We start from the raw sequence: 25,225 nt of genomic DNA, 5'->3' as shown, positions 1-25,225 counted from the left end.
CCTCCGGTATATTCCCCACCGCCACCACCAATTCATTCACCACCACCACCGGTACATTCTCCTCCACCACCAATCCATTCACCACCACCACCGGTACATTCTCCTCCACCACCAGTCCACTCACCACCACCGCCCCCACCAGTCCATTCACCACCACCGCCGGTTCATTCTCCACCCCCACCACCGGTACATTCTCCTCCTCCGCCAGTCTATTCTCCACCACCACCTGTCCACTCACCACCACCCCCAACACCAGTCTATTCACCTCCATCACCGGTTCAGAAACCACAAGCTCCGAAAGAGTCACCACAACCAAATGATCCATATGATCAGTCTCCAGTGAAGTTCAGACGCAGCCCGCCTCCGCCACATCAATCACATCCCCCAACGGTTTCTCCTCCACTTCCAGTCCACTCACCACCATCACCTGTCCATTCACCACCAACAGTGTATTCATCTCCATCACCGGTTCAGAAACCACAACCTCCAAAAGAGTCACCACAACCAAATGATCCATATGATCAATCTCCAGTGAAGTTCCGACGCAGCCCACCTCCGCCACATCAATCACATCCCCCAACGGTTTCTCCTCCAGTTCCAGTTCATTCTCCACCGCCACCGGTATATTCTCCTCCACCACCAGTCCACTCACCACCACCACCGGTACATTCTCCTCCACCACCAGTCCATTCACCACCACCACCGGTATATTCTCCTCCACCACCACCGGTACATTCTCCTCCACCACCAGTCCATTCACCTCCACCGCCAGTCCATTCACCTCCACCACCCGTTTATTCTCCACCGCCGCCACCACCAGTCCATTCACCACCACCACCGGTATATTCTCCACCGCCACCAGTCCACTCTCCTCCACCACCAGTCCATTCACCACCTCCACCAGTCCATTCACCTCCACCACCACCGGTATATTCTCCCCCGCCACCAGTCCACTCTCCTCCACCACCTGTTCTCTCCCCACCGCCACAGTCTTCACCGCCAATTCAATCTCCACCACAAACACCGGTCAACTCTCCTCCCCCACGAACACCGACACAGACCACAGAGGCACCACCTCCAAGTGATGAATTCATCATACCACCATTCGTTGGTCACCAATATGCATCGCCGCCACCTCCAATGTTTCCGGGTTATTAATATTAGAGAGATTTAATTCTATATTATGAATCGCGTCGTGAGAGAGAAAAAAATGATCAGAAAACTTGAGCAAGACAAAAGAAGAAAAAAATGATGGCAATGTATCCAAGTAGCATTAACTCCTTACAAAGAATCATATGAAGTTTGTGTAGTAACAATTAACAACATCTTTTTTGGTACATGAAAGATTTTACATTTTTAAAAGGAAGAAGTTGTTATGCTTCTTCTCTTGTGTTGTTAAGGCCGTTTCACGATGATGGTATCTGAGAATCTACAGTTTCCAATCTCGATCTTAAGTGAACTGAAAATTAATGTAATCCAATAAGCATGATCTTCACAACCGGAGGTTATCAGCATATAGCTTAAATTATAGCCTCAATTTCGACACGCCAAAGTAGTGTTTGAAAACCGTTGTTTAGAGTTTTTGATAAATTACATCTCAAAAAGTCAAATTTCAAATGCAAAAAACTAAAGGTGGCTACTTTATTTTGAAAATTGGTACTTTATTCAGTGATCATATCAATCAATATGTTGAATTTGAGGTGAAGAGAAAAGACAAATCGGGTCACAACGTTTTAACCTCCAAAGAATCGATTCCTAAGTATTGCATATACATCAAAATCCCTTCTCTACACCATTCAAAAAAAAAAAAAAAGCTGTTATTGGTCTTCAGAAATTGATTCCTAGTTCCCGGACACGATCTGGTCTCTCCCCATCACCTGCCATTCAAGTTGATAGAACTGAGAACACTCCACAAAAACATAAAGCAAGTTTGCAGTCTTAGGAGGCTTACGTTTTCGAAAAACAGAATCTCTGGTCGAATCTTCAGTTCTGCAAAAATACTGAGAACCCTATTCCAATCTCCAATAACCTATATAAAGCAACACACCTCACTCAGTTCAACTTTTACAAAATCCAAGATAAAACAAGTCACAGATCAAGAAACTTGCTGCTTGACCTCATTCTGAATACCAAAATGTATGACCCAGCTTCTGTTTTCATAAGCTATGCAACTGTACTGATCTCCATGCCAGCAAACCTGAATATTACAACATTTGGAGTTGTTTCTGGTAACATAATTTTCAAAATGGAAACTTAAGGAATTAGATATACATAGTCATACCATGGACACAAGACGGTATTTAGTGAATAAACTGTCACCTTCGTATTTGAATATCTCACTAATATCAATTTCAGTAGACAGAACAGAATTGGTGGCAAATATATCTTCGTCAGTCTCATTCTTCTCCCACTCCACAGCTAAACAATTCCATTTAAAGAAAAAAGAAATAATCCTCAAAAAAGTGCATTATAATAACCAACTAGTCAACTACACTTTGATAAGCTCTTCTTACCAATTGTGAAAACAGGTGGAAGTTTACTGATCACACGCTCAACATAGGTTTGTTTCCCACATCCTTCCTTGTCACAAGGCATCATCATCAAGGCGATTCTGATAACCTTAAGGATGTTCTCGAATGCGAAATCCTTGAAGGCAGACTGTGTCATAAAACCAAAAAAACATTTCTAGCATATCATTTTAAGGAAAAAAAGACGCTTAAGATAAATATAATAAAAAAAAGTTGACTTGCCTTGATTTCCCTGAGTGAGCTAGCAACCACGATTAGACAGTAAGAACGTTCAACCGGATACTCCGTAACCAACTTGCACCTGTTACAAATCTTTTTCGCCACTTGGTGGTATACTTCAAACTTGGAACTCAGAGGTTCTTCTTCTACACTTCTCCAGAGAGGTAGAAGATCCAAGATAGTTACTAGGAAGTCGAATACACCGTTTGCTTCCTGAAGAGTAAAAAAAAAAAAGATAAATACGGAGGTTAAAGAACGAGTAACTAACTAACCATAGACTAAAGTGTTTAGAGGGCAGAGTATAGACCAGAGGATGAGTGACGTTTAGATTGTTGAGAAGAAAATCACGAAGCTGGGTCGAAGGGGGAACGGCGTATTCACCATCTTCAGTGAAGCTGTGATGTGTTGTTTCTTGACAAAACTCCAATAGAAAATCGCTTAAGAAGGCGCTGATTTTCAACAGAGACTGCAACAACAATCACATTCTTGAGAAACTTTGATCAGATCACGAGGAATGAAGATTAAAGCTGCTTTGTTTACAGTTGCAAATTAAAACCTACCTTGAGTATCATATCAAGAGCTAGAACACGAGCGGCGTTAGGTTCCTCTGATTCTCTGAATAACAAATAATTGAAGATGATTATCGGAGAGATTCTATGGAGAAAAGCGTAAATGTAAACGGAGGAGGACTCACGGATCAACTTTCTGGTATGTTTCTTCGACTTCTTGAACCTTTGATGACTCCATCTCTGCTATAGATTCGGAACCGGCGAAGTTTACTGCTGAATCTTTGAGAAAAATCAACAATGGCGTCTTTTCTTTTCTCTCTGGATTTTCTCGGGAAAGCAGAGAAATATGGGGGAAGCTTTGAAGAGAAGAGAAGACGAAAGGCAAGGATTTGAGGAGTCAGAGTCGGTTAGGTTTCTCCACGTGAGGGTAACGTGATTTGTTAACAAAGAGGCGCGAAAATTGGAGATTGACAAGATATCATCCATCTCGTAAATTCACAAAGCTTGTGATGTTTAAATACGGATTACTCTTCTCACCTCATCAACCAAAAATTTAAGAACAAGACATCATCATGTTTATTATGAGAACTTAAATTTGTGAAGATGTAAGATGTGTGCCCTGAACTAGTCGCTGACGTGGGTGCTGAAGCAGACGTGTTGAGTGGTAAAGACCATGTAGAGTCAAGATGCTGAGCTGGAGTCGTGTACACTTAGAGAGCAAGGAAGTATCTTGGAGATATGGAAAGAAGAATAAACTTGAGCAGCAAGTTTATGACTTAAAGAAAGAGGAATAAGTGCATTCCAAGAAAAGGAAAGTTGCACTTATTGTTATGCAAGATGTCCATACATGTTGCCTTGAAGAGTAGGGTTTCAGGAACATGGAGAATAACTATAAGATAGATATGGAGTCATCTGTATAGAGACAGAGACACAGAGGCTGATCTTATAGAGAGAGATAAGCTCTTGGAAGTGTTCTGGGTTGTGCTGAAGCAGTGGATGAAGTACTTGACGGAAGAGAGACACAAGCGGGTAGCTTAGGAATATTTCAGTAGCAGTTGTTAGGGTGTAACAGACTGTGTAAAGCTGATTAAGCAGATCTTGTAATAGAGTGTACAAGGCGATTTCTAATAAAGCTTAAGGGTTGCTTGTAGTTGTTTTGTCTCTTGCTTTACTTTCTGCATTACCGTACTGTGTTTGCATCTTGCACTTACAAGTGGTATCAGAGTGGGGCACCTAAGTTATCGGTGTTATCCTGAAGGTGAAGATGGACACGATTATTTATGTGCAGAAGGCGATCGTGTTGAATGCGGACCAGTATGGTCATTGGAAGGCTCGCATGAAGCAAATGATTCGAGGAATCAATGAAGATGCGTGGACAGCTGTGGAGATTGGTTGGGAGGAGCCTACCATAGTCACAGGAGGTGAGAAGAAGCCTAAACCAAAAGAGGATTGGTCAGAGGCATAACACAATGCATCAAAATTTAATGCAAAGGCGTTGTCGGTGATTTTTGGAGCTGTTGAAGCAGAGCAATTTCAGCTGATTCGGGGGAGTACTTCGGCTAAAGAAGCGTGGGAGATCCTGCTGAATTCATTTGAAGGAGATGAGAGTGTCAAGAGGACACGTCTAGATCATCTTGGGTCACAGTTTGAGAATCTCAGTTGGTCTGATAATGATTATGTGGCGAGTTTTAGTGCCAAACTCAGTGGTATGGCGCATGAAGCATTTGTACTTGGGAAGAAGTACAAGGAGAAGAAGCTGGTAAAGAAGTTACTACGCTGTCTTCCAACAAAGTTTGGAGCTCACAAGGCGGTCTTACAGATGACTACAAACACGCCTTGTGAGCTCCAAACTTTGTGGGTATGCTGAAGGCACAAGAGATGGAGACAGACAATATTTCAGTCTCTACAACAAGCAGTGCGCCAAAGAGTGTGGCGCTTGTAGCTGACAAAGATGGAGATAGATCTTTGAATCTTGAAGATGCCATTGGTATGTTGGTCAGGAACTTTGGTAAGACGAATCCCTCGGGTGGGAGAAATCAGTATGGTCACCAGGGAGGTGATCGTAGCAATGGCAGAAGGAAAGAGTCTTAAGTGATATGAGTGTGGAGGCATTGGTCATATAAGGGTTGATTGTCCGGTAGCACAGCAAAGATAACTTAAGTGTTCTGAGTGCAGAGGTGTTGGACACACACGGCGTGAATGTCCAAACTCAAAGAAGGGAAAAGGAGTTCCATTGCAGTCGTCTGATGATTCAGAGTCTGAAGAAGATGGAAAGGTGATGAAGAATATGGTTGCATTTGGTGCACGCAAGGAGAAATCTAGTGAATCCTCAGATTCAGATGTCTGTACAGACTCTGAGGATTATCATGTGATGCTCAACAAGTGGTTGAATCTCAAGAATGAGAATATGAGGTTGCAACACGATCTGGTGCAGGGCCCTGAGCAGTATGAAGATCTTGCTGAAGAACTTGCTTCTGTAAATGAGAAGAATGAGTCTCTGGAGAATGAGGTTAGCAAACTGAGGGAGGTTGCTATTGATGAACGTGAGAGAGAAATGATGCTGGAACGTGACTTGGCTGAGAATCGCAAACAGATCAGAATGCTCAACAGTGGATCCAAGGACTTGGATAAGATACTCTCGATGGGACAACCAGCCAAGGTGAATTAGGGACTGGGATATCGAGGAGCTGAGAGTACTAAGGAAGTACAACAGAAGGGGCTATCACATTTCGTGCATTGGAGCACATCAAAAAGTGGAGCCAAAGGAGCTTGTCAGGAAGTGCGTCGGGGCGTACGACAGGGAGTAAGGCAGGAAGTTCTACAGCGCGTAGCTGTGAGTAACAAGCCAAAAGTAGTACATCAGTGCAACAACATGAAGGTCAGACAGGAGGTTCTGAAGCATGGTTGTGCAGCTGGTACAAGGAAGGAGACTGATCGGTGCATCAGCAACTGTGTCAGGCCAAACAAAAAGCAGCATCGGATGTGCTGTTGGTTCTGTGGGAAGGTTGGACACAAGAAGGTGGAGTGTTTTGCTCGTGAGAAGAGCAGAAACATGGCCAAGAAGGTGAAAAAGACGTACACTAAGCCCAAGAGGGTTGAAGAGGTGTCCTTAGCCAAGAGTGGCTTACTTGATGAGATCAAGGATGAGAAATCAGAAGATGGATGCAGCTCTGTTAGAAGTGATCTTCAGAAAGATCAAGAAGCATCAAGCGTGGAGTCAGGACACGGAGTTGTCTGGGACACAAAGGGGATGGAGATCGAAGTGCGTCAGGAAGTGATGCGAGATGATCTTCAGGGGTGTGATAGTGAAATCACTCCAAGATAGTAGCAAAGAGTGTAGAGTGCACTCGGTGTGGATGAGGAGGGGCTCGTGGTCAAGGAGACGACACATGAAGGTAGCCAGGTCCTCAACAGAAGTGGGTCGAGAGGTAGCTCGATATGTGCGTCAGATCGTGATGCAGTACTTGTTATTCCGCTGTAGCAGGGGCTGTGTCATGATTATACATGAAGAAGCAGACAGTTGGGTCTGTAAATCTTGACATCTAAGCATCTGTTTTATCTTAGTGTGCAATCAAGCAGGGGGAAAATGGTGATGTTTTGGTCCTTAGTATGCATATCTCATGAGGGAGAAAAGCATGGTGTGGTGCACATCTCGTGGGGAGAAAAGCACATTTGGTGTGAAAGTTTTCAGGTGAGGAACGTGGTTGTAACATGGTTGCTGAACCAGAAGAGTGTTGTGCTTGATCAGCACACAAAGCTAAAAGGGGGAGATTGAAGATGTAAGATGTCTGCCCTGAAGTAGTCGCCGACGTAGTTGCTGAAGCAGACGTCATGTTGAGTGGTGAAGACCAAGTGGAGTCAAGATGCTGAGCTGGAGTCGTGTATACTTGGAGAGCAAGAGAGTATCTTGGAGATATGGAAAGATGAATAAACTTGAGGAGCAAGTTTATTACCTAAAGAAAGAGGAATAAGTGCATTCCCAGAAAAGAAAAGTTTCACTTATTGTTATGGAAGATATCCATACATGTTGCCTTGGAGAGTAGGGTTGGAGTCGTCTGTATAGAGACAAAGACACAGAGACTGATCTTATAGAGAGAGATAAGCTTTTGGAAGTGTTCTGGGTTGTGCTGAAGCAGTGGATGAAGTACTTGACGGAAGAGAGGCACAAGCGGGTAGCTTAGGAATCTTTCAGTAGCAGTTGTTAGGGTGTAACAGACTGTGTAAAGCTGATTAAGCAGATGTTGTAATAGAGTGTATAAGACGATTTCTAATAAAGCTTAAGGTTTGTTTGTAGTTGTTTTGTCTCTAGCTTTACTTTGTGCATTATCGTATTGTATTTGCTTCTTGCAGTTACAATTTCTTGACAAAAACATTTTAAGATTGAACTTTGTATATCAGATGACCCACTTCAACATAAAAAAATATTTAAACACAACTTGTTTTAACGTCTGTATTTTAGACATTGGTGGTTGATGACCTGAAAGCAATGGAAAGTTGAGAAAAATCAAAAGAAAGAAAAAATAAAACTGTTGGGCCTAAGAATAAATTATTGGGCCAAGGAAGAGATAACTGTGTAAAACCTTAAAAAACACGCCGAAAACGACAACGTATCGCGAGGGATGCTTTTGCTGCACGACGAAGGCATAATAAGCAAATGGTCAAGTCGTGACTTCACTCATCTATCTAACTGAAATACAGTTTCGATTCGAACCCCTTTGTTACCATTTTCATTCAATTTGCTTCAGAAACCATAATTCGATCTCGCAATCGCCAACGACGATGGAGGAAGATGACAAACAATCGCACGAGGGGGAGAAAGAACCAATTCACAGAGAGGATGCCGAAAACGCGGAATCGCCGCCGAAGAACGCCGGCGGATGGGGATGGGGGTTTTCCGGCTTCTCCGTGCTCTCCGATCTTCAGAAAGCTGCCCAAGATATATCTCGCAATGTAACGAATTTTGACCTAATTTTATGAGTTAGTGTATTCTGAGAATGCCCGGATCCGGCTAATCTGATGGTCCTTGATTTTTGTTCTCATGTAGGCTGCAGCAGTGGCGGAGAAAGCAGCGAAAAGCATTGCGGATATGCAGGAAGGCGATGAAGACTCGGAATCTTCTGCCAAGGAAGAAGAGAAGGCTGGTGATACAGAGCAGGATAGTGATGATGAGAGTCACAAGTTAAAGAAGTTAGCTCTAGCTAAGTTGGAGGATGCAAGTGAAGAGTCACTTCTTAGCCAGGTAAGTTTTTCTTGCTTCTTATGCAGAAGCCACTCTCCATGTTCATGCCAATGGTCTTGTGTATCCAATATTGCTAAGAATTTAAGTAGTTCGTTCGGGGTCTTGGTCTTTTCCAGGGTTTGAAGGTTTTTGATGATTCAGTTGAAAGTTTTGCTTCTGGAGCTTGGCTGGCACTAGGAAATGCATTAAAAGGGGGCACAAGTTTGGTGCAAAAGTATGTTACTTTCTGTTTTCTCTTTTGTTTTACTAAAGGGCTTTCACTATTTTGTCTGTTTCAAACTTTGTGAATGGAAATAAGCTTTAGTTCCACTGTTCCTTAAGGAAAGTGTGAATCGGTATATTATTTACTTAAATTTCGGAGGCTCTAAGCAATTAATGCTTGGCGGACTTAAGAACACCATGAAGATGCTCAATTTATTTAATTTAATGGATTCTTATTCTGGTAAATTTGCTTCCTGGTTAAAACGCTGGGTAGGCTCTTTGTGTCATTTGCTGGCGATAATAATTCATTTTTTTGACTGTGGTAGCTTAAAGAACCTAGAGGTCTTGTGCTTCTTTAATTGGAACTGCTTTTCCTAGGAGGAGACAGTTTAAGCTGTTGATGCCGCGTTGTTTCTTTTGTAGACTTGAAAACAGTGTCCAGCAAGGTTCTTCGCCTAGGGAAGCTGGATCTGATGCACCGTCTCTATTGGAGGTTTGTGTCTTCTTCTTTATATCTTTAGCTTAACGTTTCGTTTAGCCCTTACTTCTGATCTGCAGACGGGGAAAGCATTAACTGCCAAAGGAATGCAAGTTCTTGAGTTTGTGGGCAAGGAGACTATGGATTTGTTGATTACAGAGACTGGTCTTGGAGTTGACAAGAACGGGGAAGGCTTTACGGATCAAACTATTGAGGAAGTGACATTTGATCGATGCTTTTACATTTATGGTGGCCCTGAGCAGCTTGAGGTGAGAATGAGATACTTTTTCAACGAAAAATCACCTGTCAAATGTTGTTGTTTTGGATAATTTATATTGTTTTTCCTCATTTTTTTATGTGTTGATTCCAGGAATTGGAAGCATTGTCAAGCCACTATACTCTGTTGTTCAACAGGAGAAAGGGGAAACTGTCACAAGATGAGAAATCGATGTATGACGGGAAGCTCAAACAGATCCAGCAGCTGTTTAGCTTCGCTGCCGAAATGAGTGGAATTAAAGCAGAGTCTGACAAAGGGAAGAAAATAGATACCAAAACTGAAGGCAGTGATGATGACATGAAGAATTTACATAACTCGAGTGTCAGCAAAGCTGCTGATATGGCTGCTGGGTAATCATGAGTATTCCCTTATGTGTCAGTATATTTGACTGTGATCTGTTTTTTTTTTTAATTTGCTCCTCACTTTTGGTGTTTTTAGGTTCACAAACGCTTTAACTGGACTAAGCGTAAACGATATAATCCAGCGGACTGGTGGCAGGCTTGAATCTCTTCACTCAGAAGGAGTTCATGTGCGAAGAGTGTTCCCTTATTAACGCTGTTAATATATTGAAGATTGTTCACTCTACCACCAGTATCTAACTAATATGAATTTTTTTTTTGTTCTGCAGAGACTTTCAGAGATGTGCTGTTTTGCAGTCACTCATCTTCTTACTCTCGGTAAGTCCATGATATCTCATGCCAACAAAGTTCAGGGTGAAGACACCGAAGCTTTGAAAATCGAGTGGCCAGAGGATCCTACTGAAAAAGCTAAGCTGATTAGAGGCAAAGCAGAATCGATGGCTGGATTTGTTGAAGCAGTTTCCAACAGTTTTATAACAGGTTGGTCTACAATTATCCAACTCATTTAGTATCTGATTTGTTATATTATAACATCTTTTCTACTGAATAACCCAAAACAAAACAGAAAACATTTCTTCTACTGTGAAGGTTTACTTAGCATAAATGTACTTTGATAACGGGTCCTCCATGTAAATGCTTGTTTGTGAAAATCGAGAGAACTAAGATACCCTTTTCCACATTGCAGGTATATCAGATGTATCTGAAACATACTCAGCTGCGATCAAAGTAGCTTCCACTGATGATGATTCGAAAGATAATCTACTGAAAACATCAACCATGGAGGAAAAGGCAAACACTTTTAATGATAGTCTTCGCTCTGACCAAACTACAGCCATCACAAAGATCCAGGAAGGACTTCAGTACCTATCCTATGTCGTGATATCTACCTCAATGCCTTCTGCTTAATATAATAAGAGAGTCAGATTGGTCTTATTTGTTGTTTGCCTTCTTTTCTTGTAGATATCATCTGTTTCGTTAGTTTCTCTTATGGTCAGTTTGCTTCAACTTTAGCTTTGCTTCTCTGTTGTTTGGATCTTGAAAAGTTTGATAAAATCTGGAAACCAAACGTTAAAACAAGGGTAGATAGATTAGTTTTTTTTTAAATTGTCGAGTGTTGCTTCCAAAGTTTTGTTGGTTGGACGATCATTTAATTGTGCTTTCAATATTTGTTGACTTATGTATTTGCGTACGCAAGTGGTTAGCTAGGCTTTGACTTAAGCGGTAAAATTTTCAGGGTTAGTTAAGAAGTGGAACTAGAAGAAAGAATATAAGAAGATAAATTAATGAATGCAAATAAAGGAATTGGAATTGGGGACAACGGGAAGGATGTATGTTGTGCTATTATTCTATAAGCATTGCTTTCAATATTTGTTGACTTATGGATTTGCGTACACGTTTTGAAAAACATTGTCGGTGTGAAGGACAAGTGGTTACCTAGGCTTTGACATAAAATTATCAGGGTAAATAAGAAGTGGAACTAGAACAAAGAAGATAAGAAAAAAATGAATGCAAATAAAGGAAAAAAGCTTGTGTGGTTGGTATATATTCGATAAAAAGTGAAATAAGTTTGTGTGGTGTATAATATATTTGATTCATAGTAAATCATTGGAATATAAAGCTGAGAAAAATTCCCAAACTAAGCCAAAATTTTCAAGGGAACCCGGACCAAAAGTCTCAAACAATTTATAAAATAATTGCATAGAATTGAAATTTGAGAAATATTATAGAATAACTCTAAAACATTTTCATCACAAAAATAATCCACAAAAAGAAAAATTACCAAAATAAAAATTAATTAAAGATCTTAAAGATACATATACCCTAAAGTTAATTGATAAAGAATTATGGTTTAGTTTTTTTTTTGTGGGTTTAGAGTTTACGGTCTATAATTTAAGATTTAAAGTATTAAATTTAAATTAATAATAAAATATTTATTTATTTGACAAAATTAATAATAAAAATATTGATTTATTTAATAAAATTAATAATAAAAATATTGATTTATTAAATATATTATTCATTAGAAGTATTTTAATTTTTTACTATTTGTTATAAAGGCCATTTTGATCATTTTTCTCTTAGTAAACTATTTTGTGATAAAATAAATTTAATTTTTTTGAGAAAACTGTCCTTAAAATTTATATATTAAATAACAGATTTTAAATAAAAAATAAACTAAAATATATAAAAATCTGAATCGAACTAACACTTGTTTATTTAAAAACTAATTTTTAACTGAATTCATATAGAAAGTATACTAAAATTTTATTTTTATTTTATATTAGTAAATTATTATTTTATTTATCAAAATTTATATAAAAACTCAAATGGGATACTTTTAGATTTCAAAAATCCAAATCTCACTAATCCGCAATAAATTAATCTAATTATAGTTTACTTTCGAAGGATACATATATTCCAAAACTCAAAATTTAAAGCAATATAAGTTTTTGTGATATAGTTTATACATAACGAAATCATTGGAACTATATACAGCTGAGGAAAATTCTCGAACTGAGCCAAAATTTTCTAACCTGAACCAAAATTGTCAAAACAATTTATAATTAACAAAAAAAACTCAAAATTTTGATTTTTTTGAATAGAATCGAATAACCTAATACCCACCCACTCGTAAGATGTTTTGGCGGTGAAAATGGAGGTTAGATCGAATTTATTCAACACATTGTATTGAAACGTTGAAAGAGATCTTAGATCTAAACTGTTTTTGTTGCATGGCTTTAACAAACTTCAACTGGTTTGGTTCGATACAAAGTGAGATAAGCTCATTAGGATGATTGTCGATAATTTTGGATATCATCTTGTGACATGTACTCCATTAAATCATTCGGTGTCTGTGGATGTTGTTGGTTTTTCTGATCCTGTTTTTGAGATATTAATTGTATATAATTAAAATTTAATAATAAAAAATAGTGGAAATGCATTTGTTAAAATGGTATTTTTAAAGTTAAAAAAATTAGTCGTGAAAGTCACATTGACCCAATGGTTTAAATAAGGGTTCATTAATGTTTTTACAAGAGGATATCTAAGTTTCGATCTCCAGAAATAGTAAAATTATGTAAATTAATGGAAAAAAACTTACAAAAACCTCACAAAAGATCCTCGTAAAACAGTTAGAATTGTCGGTTGTAAAATAGTGTGTAATAAAAGAGTTTAAAAAAATTAGTAGCAAGTTTTTGGTGGAACAAATAATTGATGGTTGATTAACGTAAACAGCAAAATAGCTGACTTAAAGCATGCAAAATAGCTGACTTAAAGGATGATTAATGGAAAGTTTTTAGGGTGGAGTTCTTAGAGAATATAAGAAATTGTTTCTTAACTTTTAATTAAAAAAAATTAAGAACCGATTTTTACATTTACAGTAATCTCTCGTCGGAAGTGACTAATTACCTGCTAATAAAATTACTTACTTTTGTTCTTCTAAATGTTGAAAATGAAGTGTTATCTCAAGAAGAAGTTATACGGACTTATTAGATTAAGATCCACGCTTTGTGCGGGATAAAAATTTTATATGCAAACTATATTTATATATTATTATTTATTTTATGTTTTCTATATATTATGAAATAATAAAATAATAAATATATATTTGAATATTGAGAAATAGGTAATATTACGTATATAATTAAATTGGCTTGCACATATAAATCAAACAATCTCTCTTGTTTATTAACGATCATTTTTGTGATAAATAAATAAAAAATTAATTTTATCCATTCTGTATTATATAATTAAATTTAAATGATATTAACATAGATATAAAATATTTTTTTAGTAAAGCTGTTTATTAAATGAAGTTTTTAATCATATGGTTTTATGATTGTAGTCATCTTATAACAAAAATTTAAACCATTAATAAACTTTTTAATTTGAGATGTCTAATAGTTTTAGTATTTTATAATCATTTTTAATTGAATGCTAATTTTAAAATTAAAATATTAGTTAAGTTCGCAATATTTTTTCAATGAAAATATCAATATATAGTTTGCATTTTATATGATATGTAGTTTAATTAAATGATATATATATATATATAAGGGTCCTAAATATATATATATTAATATAAACACTTATTAAATAAAACTTCTTGCTCATGTGGTTTATAACTATTTATATCTTATTATAACAAAAAATTTAAACCATTGGTAACAATAATTTGTTTGAGACTTTTAACAGTTTAGTAATCTATACTCGTTTTTAAAATTTCAAAATACAATATATACGAAAAAATCTATTTTTTTTTTATTTTAAGGTTAATGCAATTGTGTAATTTATTTTATTAACAAAGATTTAAACAAAAATGATTGAGTGTCTACAAATTGTTAGCAAATCTTTGTTATTGGAAATCATTAATTGTTATATATATTTTTTAATAACATAAGGTAATTCTGTAACTTTTATTTAACGAAAGAATGAAGAATAACTTTTAATACTAATAAATGATTTTATGATCAGTTTGATGAAAACTATAGTTTATATTTAGATGAACCAACTTATTTTTCTAAAGATTCTCGAAAATCATTCTCATGATGACACGTATCATTTTTCTAATGTTGTAATGTTTGTTTTTTAATATATAGGGGATATCAAATGATTCATATTGAAGTCGAATATCATTTAATGCATGTTAGCTAACTATATAATTTCATGGCCGTCCACCATCTCCAGCAAAGGTTTTCGCTGGTCTAAATCCTATTTGGGGAAAGAACGGGAACATTTCGGTTAAGTTGCACTCCAAACGTTCTTTACTAATTTTCATTCCATGCCCGGTTCTTCGTCAATGGGTTTTGGATGTTGGATTCTGGCACTCTGGCAACTGCTCCTTCACAACAATGCTTTGGCATCCGTCTGTCAATTTATCGGAGATGAGGCTTGTTCATGCTCCGGTTTGGGTACTCTTCAAAAAAGTTCCTTTCGAGCTATGGTCTACTCTTGGTTTCAGTACTATGGCATCAGCAGTAGGCTTTCCGGTCCATTATGAATTTCCTGCTATCAAGCCTTATTCCAACGGAGTTGTCAAACTCCGAGTTGTTATTGAGTTGGATAAACCTAGACCCTCCCTAGTCCGAGTGACAGACAAGCTGGGGAATTCTGTTACTCTTCCGGTCGAATTTCAAAAGTTACCTCCAAAGTGTGGTGGATGCGGCGAACATGGCCATCTCCATCTTCGTTGCCTGCAACCTGATCAGAGTAAGATAACTTTGGCTATGGATAATCCTCCTTTCATGGGTGTGATGGCTTCCCCTCTATCAGTTGCAAGAAATTTGCCAATAGTCAACTCGGCGGCTCATTCTCCTCTGTCTATTGATCCCGCTAAGGCAGCATCTCACGCCTCCTTGGCCATATCGTCTGAAAAAGGGTCTAGTTCCAAGTCGGCATCGCATGAGTTTGGTGGTTCTTATAGACAGCGCAAGGTGGAAAGGATTAGAAGCCTGCCGCTAAATTACAATTCGATTTCGGGGCATCTCTTACCCTCTGGGTGGCAATATGTGGCAAAGAGGTCGGAGGTTATAAAAGAAAAAGCTTCCTCTTCTCAGAAAGTTGTTGTTCCTGTTACGGATGCTAAATTTGCAGAGGAGGAGGAATTGATATCGGCGGCTCAAGCTATTCTTCGAAATAGACTTGCTAATCTTGAGAGCAATCCTCCGGCGCACTCCACTTCCTTATCAAAAAAGCAGGCTCAGAGGAAAATACGCCAGAATCTATATATGCTTTCACTCGGATCTGAAGGTGATCAATTGTCTACTTCGTCAACCTCAGATTCTCATGGCGGTACAGAATGCTTTAGTTTAGCTTCAGGTGGGCAAGCGCATTCGCGCTCTGCTCATTCTCAAGAAGCTTAGTGCTCAGCACTCCCTTTTTTGTCTCTCAATGAAGAGTTTTTTTTGGAATGTAAGAGGCCTTAACGGCAATGAACGGATAGATTTAGTTGTTGATTGGATACGGCTCAACCGTCCTCTTCTAGGCGGTTTTTTGGAAACACATGTGCAGCATGAAAATTTACAAGGCATTATAAATATTGTGGTCCCTGGTTGGAGGTTTGAAGGGAATTACTCAGTGGATGCAGATAATAGTTGTATTGTGGTGGTCTGGGATCCTATGTTGTCAGTCGTCATCTATTACACATCGCCTCAGTTGGCTCTTTGTGGTGTGTTTAATCCTCAGACAAGGCAATCCTTTACAGCTGCTTTTGTCTATGCTCGTAATCGCAGAGAAGAAAGACTTGTGCTCTGGGACAAGATCAAAGAGTTAGCTCAGTCTCGCAATCTTCAACAATCACCATGGATTCTTATGGGGGATTACAATCAGGTTTATCTTCAGCAGAAGTCTTCTCTACCACTCCTTATACTCTTTGTCAACAAGGAATTCAATAATTTTCTGACTGTCTTGAAGAGAGCGCCATTTTTTATCTGGCTTTTCGAGGTTGTCATCTCACATGGTACAATAAGAGTGTCACTCTTCCTAAGGCCAGAAAAATTGATAGATCATTGGTAAATAAAGCATGGCTGGATCACTACCCTGATTCTTTTGCTTATTTTGACTCTCCTGGTTCCTCGGATCATACTCCGTGCCTTATTTACTTGGCTAATCAATTGACGGAGAAGAAATGTCGTTTTATTTACTTCGACATGTTCTCTATGCATCCTGATTTCGAACATTTGCTTAAAGATGCGTGGACGAGAGACGTTGTTCACTCTTCACCTATGTCAGTCTTATATCAGAGGCTTCGTTCGGCAAAAATCTGCTGCAAATCTCTTAATAGAAACAGCTTTAGTAATATCCAGGCTCGAGCTAAGGAGGCTAAACATCAGTTAGACCAGTTGCAGATGCGCGCTTTATCTGATCCTTCTGCTCAGATTTTTCAGGACGAATCAGAGGCTAGACAATCCTGGATGTTTTATGCCGCTGCTGAAGAGTCATTTCTTCATCAAAAGTCTAGGGTTAAATGGTTAAGCGTGGGAGATCTGAACACCGGGGTTTTCCACAAAGCGGTCAGAGCCAATTTATCTAGGAACGTCATCCACTATTTACTTGATGCTGCAGACAGAAAGATTTTCGACTCTGTTACCCTGAAGAACATGACTTCTCAGTTCTACGAGTCACTGCTTGGTTCGGAAAACTCTGAAATAAACCCTCTCTCGGTTGATCAGATCAAATACATCCATCCTTTCAGATGTCCGCAGGCGTTGGCAACTCAGTTAGTGGCTATCCCAACAGATTTAAAGATCAGGGATATAGTTTTTGCTCTACCAAAGAACAAAGCGCCAGGTCCGGATGGTTTCTCGGTGGAGTTCTTTGTTACTTCTTGGGACTTGGTGGGCTCAGACCTAGTAGCGGCCGTTAAATATTTTTTCGTCACTCCTGAACTCTCAAGGCAGGTCAATTCGACGGTAATTGCCCTCTTGCCAAAGGTAACAGGCGCTGCTAATTTATCTGAGTTTAGTCCAATCTCCTTGTGCAATACGGTCTACAAAGTTATATCAAAGATTATTGGAGCACGCTTCAAGCGTCTTACACCCCTGGTTGTTCAACGCAATCAAGTTGGATTTGTTAAAGGAAGATTGTTATGTGAGAATGTTATTTTAGCTTCAGAGCTAGTCTCAGATTTCAACAAGCCTGGTACAACGTCTAGAGGATGCTTGCAGATCGACATTACAAAAGCTTATGACAATGTTGACTGGATTTTCATGTTAAATATTTTAAAAGCCTTCGACCTGCCTCAGATTCTCATTCAGTGGATCCCGGCTTGCATCACTTCGCCTCACTATTCAGTCGCTTTTAATGGGGAGCTTGTTGGATTTTTTCCCGGGAAAAAGGGTCTTCGTCAAGGTGACCCCATCTCGTCCTCCTTATTTGTGATGGCAATGGATATTTTGGCAAAAAATCTTGATGCAGCTGTTCGGGCGCGGCTCTTCAACACTCATCCTAAGTGCCGGTACCCTCTTATCACGCATCTCTCCTTCGCATATGATATGCTTATATTTTTTGATTGGAGTGAAGAGTCGGTTGCTGGCATAATCCAAGTTTTACAAACCTTTTATATGAGTTCTGGTCTGGGCTTGAATAAGTCCAAAACTGGACTATTTTTGGATGGTTTCAATATTCCAGAAGCAAAGGCCATGGCAGATAAGTTTGGATTTTCTCAAGGTTTGCTACCTGTCCGATATCTAGGGGTCCCGTTGATGCCGCATAGGCTAAGACCACAGGACTATCAGCCTCTGATTGATAGAGTAAGGAAGAAGATTACCTCTTGGACTATAAGGAATTTGTCTTTCGCAGGGAGGCTTGTATTAATTCAGTCTGTGTTGTATGGAATGTTTAACTTCTGGGCGTCTGTCTTTACACTACCAAAGGGTTGTATAGATGCTATAGAAAGATTGTGCAACGCCTTTCTTTGGAGTGGAGGACCAGACTCAGCAAGGAGAGCAAAGGTATCCTGGGAGTCCGTTTGCACCCTAAAGTCCTCGGGTGGTCTAGGTCTCCGCAGGTTGGAAGACTCTAACATAGTGTTTGGATTGAAATTAACCTGGTTGCTCTTTGCAGCGACCGGTTCTCTCTGGGTTGCCTGGATAAAAGAACATGTTATTGCAGACAGAGACTTTTAGACAGCTGATTTCGACAATTCAGGCTCTTGGATTTGGCGTCGGTTGATGAACCTAAGGCAAACTGCTCGTCCGTTTGTGTGTTGTCGAATTCAGTCTGGTAACGATGCTCTCTTCTGGCATGATAATTGGACAGGCCTAGGACCTTTAATTGATATATCTGGAGCAAATGGACCTCGTGTTTTGGGGATCAGAAGCATGGCTAAGGTTACAGAAGCGATTCTGGTGATTCTTGGGCTCTGCCTAGAGGTCGCCATCGGATCATTCAGCTCATCAAGGCTTGTTTGCCGGCTGAGCCTCCGGTGCTATCACCTTTAATCCCGGATTTATTTCTTTGGAAAAACAGTCCTGACTCTGAGCCTGGTCAGTTTAAAGCTTCACGCACCTGAGAGACTTTGGTTCCTGCTCCACCACCTGTCTTGTGGCACAAGACCATCTGGTTCAAGGTTCGAATTCCCAAGCATTCCTTTCTAGCATGGGTTGCAATTCTGAACAGGCTCCCGACAAGGAATAGGCTTCGTCAATGGAGTCCCGAGACATCAGCGACCTATCTTTGTGACTCCTCAGATGAGAACCGTGATCACCTGTTTCTTGGTTGCCCTTATTCTCAAGATGTTTGGAATCATTTTTTCAGACACTCTAATTTCAACCTGCCTGCTGATTTTGAGGCTATCTTTCAGTGGCTTCCTTCATCATCTACAAATCTCAAAGTTAGAACCATATGCAATCTGCTTGTCCAAGCTATCGTGTATGCGTTATGGAAAGAGAGAAATTTAAGATTGCATACTTCCTCTAGTCGCCACTCTTTGCTTCTGGTCAAAGAGGTTAAAGTGATCCTCAAAGCGAAGCTGTTTGGTATAGACCGTTCTCCACCTAGGCGCAGCTTGCAACAGTCTACTTCCTCTTCAGAGACCTATTTACATGAGTGGTTTCACCACTTCGATGTCTAAGATACTGCTAAGATAATTCGCAAAGCCTTATTTCATGCTGCACAAGTGTTTTTTACATTTTATTTGCCGTAACCAATCATTGTAGTTTTTTTTCAATTTTTTGTATTCGGAAACGATGTCCCTTTATGTGAGGAGATTGGATTAAAAAAAAAAAACTATATAATTTCTACGCTCAATAGATATATACAAATTAAATCATTATTTATCATCCGACAACGAAGGTTTATAACATTTAATATAATATGGTGGATGCATCTTTCCGAGTTTAATTGGTAGCCTCAGTTTGAGGCATGTAGACGTGCATCTCCTCCCTTCAACCGTCGGTTTTAACCATTTACTAGATTCTGACCCGTCCTTTGAAATAGCAGATATATTTTTTGTTTTGATTTTTTGATAATTTAATTTTTAATATTAGAGTTTTAATCATATTTATGTTTAATATTAATTTAATTTAATATAATTTTTGATAACTATATTAAATATGTCAAGTTGCATAACTATATAGTTGTGCCATATGAATTTAAGAAATTATTTTTAAACTTTATTCTTAAAGTTTGCAATATATTAAATTTTCTTATTAGTTACATAACATAATTAGTCAAGAATATTCGTACTAAAAAAACCTGACTCGTAATCAACCTGAAAATCAAAGTCTCATACTCTATTAGACATGGTCTATATACTCGAACGATTCTTAAAGTATTATATCCAAAAACCAATATCAAACCCAATCCGCATCAACAACCAACATTTTTTTTGAAAAATGTTAAAAAATAATAATTTTTAATATATATATATGGTTAATATGGTCTTCACTAACTTTGAGTAAAATCACATTTAATTAAAAAAATTAATTAAATGACCTATTTAAAACCCGTTGTACTAAATGAGTTTATATGAATATTTATTTCTATTAAAAGTTCATTTAAACCGAGTTAAACTCTATTTTAACATCATGCGATTTATTAATTGATAAATTTAATATCTGTGTAAAATATTTCAAATTTGAATAAATTAATGTCTGGTTGAATAAGTCTCAATTTCTTGGGCTGGGAAGTTGTGTTGTTGTAGGGTGATAATTTTTTTTGAAAAAAATATTAAAGTTTATTATAGTTAGATATTATAATAATCGGTGAAAATAGTATATATTTTCTTTCGTAATATTAGAGGTGAAAATAAAAAGTGAAACTACTATAAGTGTTTTATTTTGTATTTCTTAACAAATATAAAGTGTCTATAATTTAATAATTACAATTTTTACTTCTTAACCGAGATTATGAGGAACAATTAACATATCATTATAGAAAGATACGTCAATGATGTAACTGTAAGGATACTCTCAACGTAGGAAGTGTACAAAAAATTCATGCAGTTAATCAGTTCAATGCAGTTATAACAATATGGATTGATGCGGTTATTAACATATCACTACAAATAAAAATATATTCTATTTAATCAGTTCAATGCAGTTATATTTTAAGTTGGACATGTTCCTAATTTAATAGTATTGATTTTATAAATTGTAAAATTATTTTTATTGTTTCGTCAACTTGGTAACTACCAATTAAATTTTATAAAAAAAATATTTTGATAGATGGGATACATCAGTTTCAGTTTGAAAAAGATTTAATAGAACACATACCAAATTTATGTCAAAATTAAACAAGGTACGTATAGCCGTCCTAAATCCTAAATCTTAACTTTAAAATCAAATTAGAAAACCATATAAACTGACTAACTTATTTTAAAATTTACATTTTCTTAATTGTCCCTTGCAACTATTAATTAGTAGGAGAAATATATTACATAATTAGTTCATTTTATAATTGTTCTGACTTTGAACATCTCGTTATACTTATACTCCCTCCGTTCTCGAAAATAAGATTTTCTACAGTTTATTCTTATTCCACAAAATAAGATTTTCTATATTTTTAAGGTATTTTTGTATACTTTTGAGAAATATTAATTGTGAATATTTAAATTGATTAAATTTTATTAGTAGATAATTATTGGAAAATGTATTAAAAAATAAATAGTAAATTAAATTGTAATTCTTTATCATATTCTTAATAAACATGAAAATTATAAAAAAATTTACTTTCGGGAACAGATGGAGAGTAATATATATCAACTTCAGAGATTCGTTTCGCCGTCCAACCCCGCCTGCAGCTCGCAGTCAGCTTTTGTTTATTGCAAAGATAAAGGAAAGGAATAACCTCTGATCAAAGATAAAATAAACGAAGGCCTTATAATTAATCAAGGTTCAAATTAAAAGTTATCTCACAAGTCACAGAAACTCTGAAAAAAGAAAGAAAAAGAAGGTGTTGTTTGTCGTTCAAAAAAAAAAAGAAAGAAAAAGAAGTGGTCCTCTAAAACCATACATAAAAATACATAGCTATCCATATTTAAATAATAAAAAATTTAACTAGGTCGTACCTTATAAAATTGTGGATCACGTAACATGACTAGATGTCCGTAGATGTCGCTACTACTAACACGTGTTTGCATCTGATCCGTTGAATCTGGATTAACATGCTCAAACTACAATTACAGCTCCACAAATTACTTATTTTCCAAGCATTCCAGAATCTGGGAAGGTCTCCTTTCAAATACTAAAACACTTCAATTTTCGGGAACCAAAACATACGATTAGAAACGAAAAGAGATTTTCGAAATGAAAAGACTATAAATCTCTATCTGTTGACAAAAAAAATATGTAAAGCTCTATCTATCAAGAACAATAACTTCTTACATTTCTTTTAGTCAACAAATTTGTTATATTCTCTTAGGCCATCTCCGATAAGATACCAAAACACCAAATAATTTTATTTCCAACAAAACACCAAAATTGATTCTATTTCATCAAATTTAGTGTAATGTGAATAGTGTTACACCATATTCATCACACCAAATCTTTAAAATACATATTTTATTATGTTTCATTTAATAATATAGTTTTATTGTTATCAAATTTGTAATTAAAAATAAATATATTATGCTATTTGTATTTTTAATTTATCTTCACATAATTAAAAAAATAAAATTTTTATTTTTATTTTTATTTTCAAAATAAATCACTAAATAACTATTATTATTTATCATTTACAAATAATAATATATATATATATATATATAATAATCTAAATGTGACTAAATAATTATTTAGCAATTATAAATAATAAAAATATAAAACTTTAAGAATTGAAAACATCAAATAATATATAGTATTACATTTAGTGTAAAATTTGGTGTCATTGGAGATGACAAAAATATTATGACACCAAAATACTAAATTTGATATAATTTCAACACTAAATTTAGTATCATTGTTGGAGATGCCCTAATTATAATGGAAACTAAACCTTTTCAGTTACTTATATTAGGCCTTTAAGATATTTATGATATAGTGTTTGATCTACATAATATTTTTTTATAATCTTTTTTTGATAAATCTCTACATATAATTAATTACACAAACTATCATCATTAGACACTATATCACAAAATTTTCCATTCTACCTTGGGATGAGGTTAAACGTCTTACTGAGTTAAAGTTTTATTTACTATAAGTATTTAGCAACCTTTATTTTGTCAAAAATGTATACCATTATCTTGTGTTTATACCCATTTGACAAGTTACGCGGTGGATTAAATTACTTAAATTAATTAAGAATATGGCTGAAGCTAGACATTTCTTGTCTGAGACGGGACCAGTGTTTCCTCACGTCTTCTTCGTCAACCTCTTTTCCATTATTTCGATTATATAACTCTATTTCAAAACAATGTTCTAAATAACCGCTTAAGCAAGAGCTAGGTTTCCAAAACCATGATAACGATCTTTTAAACTATCTAAAAATTATAACGCTATAATAATAAAATACAATAAAATTAATTATTGATATATTTTATAATTTATGCTTAATATAATTTTATTAATAAATTATATAGTATACTATTATAGTATACTATTATAGTATACTATATATTAAGTATATTGTTTTTTTTTGTAAATACTTACGCTGTTTAGATAACAGTGTAGGCCTCCCTCCAATTAAGTGTTTTGGCATTTCCCTTTCTTGAACTGATTCCAGCATTCCTCTTTTTTTTTCTACAAAAATAAAATATTTATATTTTATCTTACGTTTCTTTTTAGTTCCACGTCGGATTCTAACATTTAATGATTTGAACCAACCCATAGAATAAAATCAAAGAGTAAAACCACAAGCGAAAGCAAACCAACATACACAAACAATTCGGAAACCGAGGTGAAATATATAAGAAATGTGTGATTCATTATAAAACTTTGCAATTTACAAGATAACTACTTTTACAAGAAAAAAAATTATTTACAAGATAACTTGGATATGTAGCTTCCGGTTTGTGGGATTAGAGCCGGTGCAACATCCCCGACCAGGTTTCAATCCGTATAATACATGTTGAAAAAAACAAAGAAAGCATATAATTTACATTAATTTTTTAACCAAGTAATTAATTTACAGAAATCTCATAAAGAATTATAATCTCATGGAAGATAGCCAATCATGTAAGGGGAAGGGCGAGGGGTCGAGGCGGAGTAATAGTAGGGGCCTTGGCGGAGGAGAGCGGGAGGAGCCTGAGGAGCGTTCCTCAAGAAGACTTTCGCGGCGTCAGCCACCACTACCGCAAAATCCATTGTTTTCTTCACTATCTCTATACAGAGCTCTATTCTTTTTATCAACATTGATCCTCTCTTTTCTTTTTCTTTCCCTTTTTTCCACCTTCAAATTCTAACTCATCTTCTTTGTCTTCGTATTTATAGAGCAACACATGCAGGCCCTGTGACTTATATGTATGTATAACTAAATAATCTTGAAATAATTTTGATTTTTTTTTATTTGAGTAAAATAACCAAAAAATAATGACGTCCTATGGGTTTCTAAAAAAAGAAGAAGTAAAGCATTGACTTTGTTAAAAATATAAAGAGCATTGACTTGGTTTTTGCTTTCCCAAAATACCCAATCAAAATTTTAGAAAATGGCAGTACTAGAAACCCATGTTCGAAATTACGCTAGGCGTGAGTCGGGCGGACAGTGTGGGCCTAACGGATTGATTAAAAATCGGAGATTAATCGGAGAATAGTTTTGCATGTATATACAAATTTTCAGATATATATATAGGTATATTAAAATAGTTCCGGTAAAGAAAACAATAAAATTACATTTGCTTAGTGGATACTATAGTTTAAAGCTATATTCAGTACCCGGGTTCGATTCTCGACCCCTACATTTTGCTTCTTTTATGCGTTTTTAAAGGAGTGGCATTTTTGTAATTTCGTCGTCATCTTCCTTAAAACATTTAGGGTTTTCTGCAATTATTTGTTACGGCCGCCATAGATTAGTTTCCCTTATTTCATCATTATTTTTGAGTTTTCTCTCTTTTTTCATGCTTTAAACTTGTAGAGATGTGATATGACATCAGATTTCAAACTTTTCAACCCAAAAACTAAACTATTTTGATTTTGCCGATTTTAATGGCCGAGTTAGGCAAAACGCCACGGTCTGCAGCCGCCAAGCGTTGTACCGCCGGTTAATCGGGCACCCAAGCCGCGTTTTCGAATATGGCTAGAAACAAAGAGTAATTCCAAATATATATATATTTTTCGTGTGAGTTATCCCCTATATATTTAAAGATAAACATTACAACTTTTGAGGTAGTCATATGTCATCACCGCAATGATTCTCAGAATTCTTAGAAAAATAGGTTGATCCATCCATATATATAATAAGATTTTTATTAAACTAACCATAAATTAATTATTATTATTCTCAATTCTCTCTTTATATAAATATTACGGAATTTTCTAAT

At 36.5% G+C, this 25,225-nt stretch overlaps 5 protein-coding genes across 5 annotated transcripts in view; 3 read left to right on the top strand and 2 right to left on the bottom strand.

The window, feature by feature from the left end:
- LOC106335306 (pollen-specific leucine-rich repeat extensin-like protein 3) overlaps positions 1-1,498 on the top strand; it is a 4,804-nt gene extending 3,306 nt beyond the window's left edge. The window contains exon 2 of the mRNA XM_013773791.1: positions 287-1,498. Coding sequence (XP_013629245.1) covers positions 287-1,158 — 872 coding nt within the window. The 3' untranslated portion in view covers positions 1,159-1,498. The remainder of the gene's footprint in view (positions 1-286) is intronic.
- Positions 1,499-1,786: 288 nt separating this feature from the next.
- On the bottom strand, positions 1,787-3,696 carry LOC106335308. Its single transcript, XM_013773793.1, has 8 exons — positions 3,442-3,696; positions 3,308-3,362; positions 3,055-3,213; positions 2,805-2,960; positions 2,514-2,658; positions 2,282-2,418; positions 2,117-2,197; positions 1,787-2,029 (listed from the first exon to the last, which is right to left on the bottom strand). Exons 1-8 carry the CDS (start codon positions 3,492-3,494, stop codon positions 1,874-1,876), a joined length of 942 nt encoding a protein of 313 aa, XP_013629247.1. The 5' UTR covers positions 3,495-3,696; the 3' UTR covers positions 1,787-1,873.
- Positions 3,697-7,911: 4,215 nt separating this feature from the next.
- On the top strand, positions 7,912-10,887 carry LOC106328082. Its single transcript, XM_013766444.1, has 9 exons — positions 7,912-8,206; positions 8,301-8,495; positions 8,612-8,709; positions 9,120-9,189; positions 9,255-9,443; positions 9,545-9,801; positions 9,890-9,980; positions 10,080-10,290; positions 10,496-10,887. Exons 1-9 carry the CDS (start codon positions 8,036-8,038, stop codon positions 10,714-10,716), a joined length of 1,503 nt encoding a protein of 500 aa, XP_013621898.1. The 5' UTR covers positions 7,912-8,035; the 3' UTR covers positions 10,717-10,887.
- Positions 10,888-14,693: 3,806 nt separating this feature from the next.
- On the top strand, positions 14,694-19,381 carry LOC106330412. The gene is made up of 5 exons (XM_013768882.1): positions 14,694-15,627; positions 15,728-16,137; positions 16,278-18,260; positions 18,528-18,733; positions 18,928-19,381. Exons 1-5 carry the CDS (start codon positions 14,694-14,696, stop codon positions 19,379-19,381), a joined length of 3,987 nt encoding a protein of 1,328 aa, XP_013624336.1.
- Positions 19,382-21,515: 2,134 nt separating this feature from the next.
- Positions 21,516-24,187, bottom strand: LOC106333628. Its single transcript, XM_013772051.1, has 4 exons — positions 23,732-24,187; positions 23,400-23,489; positions 21,818-22,001; positions 21,516-21,599 (listed from the first exon to the last, which is right to left on the bottom strand). The coding sequence occupies exon 1, from the start codon at positions 24,099-24,101 to the stop codon at positions 23,904-23,906; it is 198 nt and encodes a 65-aa protein (XP_013627505.1). The 5' UTR covers positions 24,102-24,187; the 3' UTR covers positions 21,516-21,599; positions 21,818-22,001; positions 23,400-23,489; positions 23,732-23,903.
- Positions 24,188-25,225: the final 1,038 nt, after the last annotated feature.

This window comes from Brassica oleracea, chromosome C3 (genome assembly GCF_000695525.1).
Source record: "Brassica oleracea var. oleracea cultivar TO1000 chromosome C3, BOL, whole genome shotgun sequence".
NCBI lineage: Eukaryota > Viridiplantae > Streptophyta > Magnoliopsida > Brassicales > Brassicaceae > Brassica > Brassica oleracea.
This window is presented reverse-complemented; position numbering and strand designations above follow the sequence as displayed.